The sequence below is a fragment of the Octodon degus genome, unplaced genomic scaffold, assembly GCF_000260255.1.
Source record: "Octodon degus isolate 3935 unplaced genomic scaffold, OctDeg1.0 scaffold00304, whole genome shotgun sequence".
In the NCBI taxonomy this organism is placed as follows: Eukaryota; Metazoa; Chordata; class Mammalia; order Rodentia; family Octodontidae; genus Octodon; species Octodon degus.
The window spans coordinates 1,346,614-1,351,833 of record NW_004524880.1 but is presented as its reverse complement, the minus strand read 5'-3'; the positions used below and the strand labels follow the sequence as shown (position 1 = coordinate 1,351,833).

At 37.7% G+C, this 5,220-nt stretch overlaps 1 protein-coding gene across 1 annotated transcript in view; it reads left to right on the top strand.

Moving 5' to 3' along the window:
• Positions 1–5,220, top strand: part of LOC101585586 (vomeronasal type-2 receptor 116-like) — a 75,912-nt gene that overhangs the window by 2,795 nt on the left and 67,897 nt on the right. The window contains exon 2 of the mRNA XM_012513010.1: positions 2,607–2,776. Coding sequence (XP_012368464.1) covers positions 2,607–2,776 — 170 coding nt within the window. The remainder of the gene's footprint in view (positions 1–2,606; positions 2,777–5,220) is intronic.

Here is a 5,220-nt window from a genome sequence, read left to right as displayed (position 1 = left end):
AGTGCAAATGTTATTAATTCAGGGATTTCTTTTTTTATTTCCAATCTGAGCTCTTCTATATCTTTCTGCAGCTGTTTCTTTATTTCAGAAGCCATTGATTAATTGCTTTCAGCTGTGTGATTTCCATTTTTTTCTGTGTTAGTGTCCTCTGCACTTGTTACGGTTGGGCTTGGGTTCTGAGGTTGCATTTTGTTCCTTCTTGTCATTTTGTGTAACACTGTCTTCTGACTTTTGTTGTAGATCTTTGTTGTAGTTATAACCTTCACACTTACTGAAGTTCAGGTGCAGCTCTACAAAGTTCGGACTTATCCAGCTGCATCTGGCTTGGGTCTGGCTGTTGTGCTCAGCTCCTTCCTGCTGCTGCCCTTGAAGGTGAACCTGTTGTGCCCCTGTGGCAAGATGTTCTGCTCCTGGACTAGCTCGGCGGATCTATCCTCTACACTCTCTGAAGGGATTGCAGCTGCAGGGTTACACCCCAGGCGTGTATGTCAGTCCTGAGCTGTGCCTGGAGAGGGCAAGGTGAAGTAGGGGGAAGAGGAAGCTCTCCACACACTCACCCGACCTGGGCTAGGAGTGGGTCTGGGGATTCCACGGAACGCCGCAGAAATTCCTAGGGCGGGCAGGGTGGGAGAGGTGCTGCGGAGTGGTGGGGGGCACCCCAAGTTTGTGGGAGTGGGTCCGGCCCACGCTGCACCTGGACTGGGCCTGGTCCTGCTGTGCAGGTCAGCAGGAAGCTCTCCACACACTCACAGGACCTGGGCTAGGACTGTGTCTCTCTTTTATTTATTTTATTTAGAAAGAAATAGCAATGAGACAGTTTCAAAATAATTAATACTTTGCATATTGTTGTCTTCATAGCAGTTAGAGTACAAGGGAAAGACACGATATCTTGTCTAAACACTTTGTGTCTAAATTGTTTGGTATTGAGACAGATAGTGATAAGATTATTTCTTGAAGGTCCCTATTTTTAAAAAGATTACAATAACAAATGAATGCTTCAGACTTCAGCCTAACTTTTGAAGAGATAAAAATGAGTTCATCACAATTCTTTGTCTGAAAATTAGAGAAGATGGTTTCAGTACGGCATATCATACATTTATGTGCAGTCTCATAAATATGTAAGGGGGGTTGTGTGTGTGTAAGTGATATATGGGATACACTTAGCAGTGTTAATTTTAGTAGGCATATAAGCTCTTTATTTTTGAAACCATAATTATACATATTATGTTCAAGCAATGCACTGAATTTATTTCTACGTGTACATTAGTTAATATTGATATGTTATAAAAATATTACACATTTATTCTCCATATTTCATTCATGATTTGAACTGTGCGTTGTATTTTGTACTTGTATCACATCTTTCCTTGGATCACGTAGCTTTCATATGATTGGTGCTGACATGGAAATAGCATGTACTTAATTGAGCACATGCATAAACTTAACATGTATAAAATATTATTTCAATTTTAAAATTTATATTAAGGAGAAAATATTTTCCCAGTTTTCTGGTCTTTCAATGAATTGCCTATTAATAATTGGATAATTTCTAAGATGATTTTGACATATCAATATTAAAGTATAAGTTATATTAGAGTTCAGTACTGAATATTATGCAATTTTCACAAAGGCAAAACTATAAGTATTCGGCCATTTCATAACCATGTAGGATAGCTACCCTATTCTGAAAAGACTCCTGAACTCCAGAACTGCAAGTGCTACCTCTGTAAAGCTCATCTTCAGTGTCTCAGAGGGAAGAAAGCAGAACTACTATTAAGCTTTGTTTCTTTGACTTTGGATGGATGAAAATAAAAATTTACCATAGATTCAATTTTTGAAAATATATAAATGATAGACGAACCCAAGGTTGACATGTAGAAATGTATAAAAATCTTGTTAAATCATGGAATTAGCAAATTTGAAAAACATACATCTGAAAGGTCAGTACTTAGTCCAGAAATGCAATATATTTCTGCACTGATCTTGGATTGCTAATTTGAATGTTCTGGATTCAGTTTACTTATTGGGAATGTGGAACACATGTGGCTGAGAGTTTTAGAATATACAACTTGATATAATCAAGCATGGGCCACAGAAGTGTTTTATGTCTTCCCTAAACCCTGGGTATGTGAAGGTAGAATTTCCCATCTGGACTTTGGGTGACTTAATTCATAACTGTTCCAAACTTGGCATGGAAATTTTCAAAACATTTTGCCACATCAAATCATCAAATGACCTACTGAAACTAGCTTTGAGCCAAGAGGAGATGGCCCCTGGGACTCTTATCAGTAGACTTGATGAAATAATGATGCCTGGAAGGGACAGGATTATCATCCTAAATATAATTTCTAATTTGTGGTTTTCACCTGAACAACAGGCCCCAAAGGCAGTGCTTGAAGAGAAAATTCCTGCAGGAGCATAGACAAAGCTTAACCACAAGAAGTCAAGTTAACTTTAGCACCAACCCCACACATAGCAAAGCATACACATACACATGATAGATGCATTTACCTGACGGACACTGCCTGTCCCAACTTCACTTAGCTTCTCACTGTGTAGGCATTTCTAAGATGCTCCTTTTAGTTCTCATTTTCTTTCTCTTGCAGCTTCCCCTCATAATGTGTTATGCAGCTGAGGAAGACTGCATTTTTACAAGGACAAACAGTGTGCACAAGGATGGAGATGTGGTGATTGGGGCTTTTTTCTCCCTTTTTCTCTCTGTGTACTTCAGTGGCATCACTGGTATTAAACCTAGCAAGGACTTCGTTGTCATGAGGTAAGTACCATTTTATTTATTGATTGATTGATTACCATGATGAATAATTCCTAGCTTGTTGGTGTACATATAGAGCATTGTTCTTTGCATTCCTGTTATGTACACTCAGAGAGAGAGAGAGAGAGAGAGAGAGAGAGAGAGAGAGAGAGAGAGTTACATACAACTGTCTATAAATTATTTTTGCTTTATTTCTATTCTTTTTTATTTTTGAAACAGAATGACACAACCTTCTAGGTTGTTGTCTTATTCATGCCTCACCTGCATCCACATGACATGAAGTGATGCCCACAACATATTACATTGAAACCACTGGATTGTGTTCCATTCCATGTGGTGGAAATTAGTTTTTGTTCAAAAGCACAGGACCCAACAATTGCTTTATGTGTGCACTCTTTATCTTCACTGCTATTTATGTCTCACTTGGTTTCGCAGACTTCTTAATGTAAGTGGCCAATTTATCTTAATTTTTTGTTTTACTTTTTGAGACAAGGTATGACTATATAATTCAGGCTGGCCTTAAGCTCACTATGGCAGAGGCTTGCCTTGAACTCAATGAGGTCCTCCTGCCACAGCCTTCTGAGTGCTGGGATTACAAGCATGTGACCAGCTACACTTTCCAGTAACCTTCTCATCAAGCTCTAATATCAGGGGTGCTCCAAGACTGCTAGAGCTGCAAGCATAACAGAAATATAGAATAAGCATTGTGTGTGATTTTATATTCCAATTTGATTCTGTTTCCCATGTACATTCTCTGTTTTTTTCATTTTACCTCAGTGTTTCTATATAGTTAATAACTATAGCAAACATATAGTTAATAAAAGGGTTTTCCAAAGTTTTGCCATGCTCCAGGAAACTTGTGTTCTTGTGAGAAAAGGTAACATCACTGAAACAATGATAGCTCAGTGCTTTTGTGAGGTACTTGATCCCTAAGTGACTCCTGTGGCAACTGCCCTTATTGGGGCACAGGGATCACAAAGCCAAGAATGGTGGCACCTTCATGACATTGGTCTCTGTAACTAACTGCTATTTATTTTCTATGTATTAGATGCTTGCTTATAAATATTTGTCCTAGAGTCCTAGACAGTCTTCTGATGTTTATGTATTTTTTGACACAAGCCCTCATCTTGTTTCATAGATGGGCAGCAATGTGCTGGGTGCAAGCATTCATCTTGCTTTAGTCTCTAATGATTGTGTATGCAAACATGTGTCACTGCATCTGGCATGCTTATTTTTTCAATAGACCAAAACATATTTGAGGCAGTTTTTTAGTTATTGTATGACCTTTTATTATGATAGTTCTTGCTGGTTATTGTATTACCACTAGTGAAAAATTTGGAGGATTTTGAATAGATTAGGTGAGGAAATTGCATGCTGAATCTGCTGAAGTGTGCTAAAGAAAAAAATTCTTCCTGGAACTTGATGAAAATGGTAAAAAGTATTTTGCCTAATAAGGGCATAGTGTTTGTTAAAGAGACAACTGGCATAGTGTTTTACATTGGGAAAGAAAGTTGGATTGGATTCTGAATTCTGCACAGGCTTCTAACAATTGAAAGTCAAATTCAGGATGTCACTAGATGGGTCACAAGGGACAACAACAGATGAATGAGTTATTCTGGCTAAGCTACCCTGAGAGCATTCTGACTATAATAGCGCAATGTTAGCAGACATCATCTGGTATCAGTAGAAAAAGAAAAACTGATCAGAGATCAAGTGTGAGTAGGTTTCAAGAATAGTTTAAAGATGTTGCAGAGAAAGTTGGGTTTCTTTTCATTGTTGTTGCTGTTTATTTGGCGGAACCGGGGGTTGAACTCAGGTTCTTGTGCTTGCCAGGAAAGCGCTTATTCCACTGAGCCATCTCCCCGGCATTAGGGTTTCTTTTCAGAGGGGAAGAGAGACTGCCTGCTCTTCCTCTTGTATACTCACCTGCTCAGGGAACCAGTCACCTGGACATTTTCTACACCTAAACATTCTAAATGCTGTTTATGAATAAAATAATATCCTTGCTATACCTATAGCAAGAAATGACTGTGTCCAACCTGACTCGTCACTATGGAAATACTCTGGCAGTTACTTTGCATGTTCCAATTTCAACTGTAATCAAGAGGATAAAAAGCATAAACTTAGGAAGATAAAAACATATACATGTTTTTATTTTTTTTTTACAATTAGATGATATGAATTTAATATTTTCCACTGTAGTGCATTTAAAACGTATGCATGAGTTCAATTGAGGAAAATGATTATATTTTAAAATAATAGGTTATGAAAAAATTACAGAACCTACTTAAAGATACATAGATATTAATAACCTGTAGGAATTCTCAGATGTAATAAGCATATTCAAGCAGTCCAGAAAAGAATCCTTTAAAGGTTTAAATGAATGCTGGATTATCATAATATGACAATATATCAGGAAAATAACTGCATTAGGAATATCACTTATC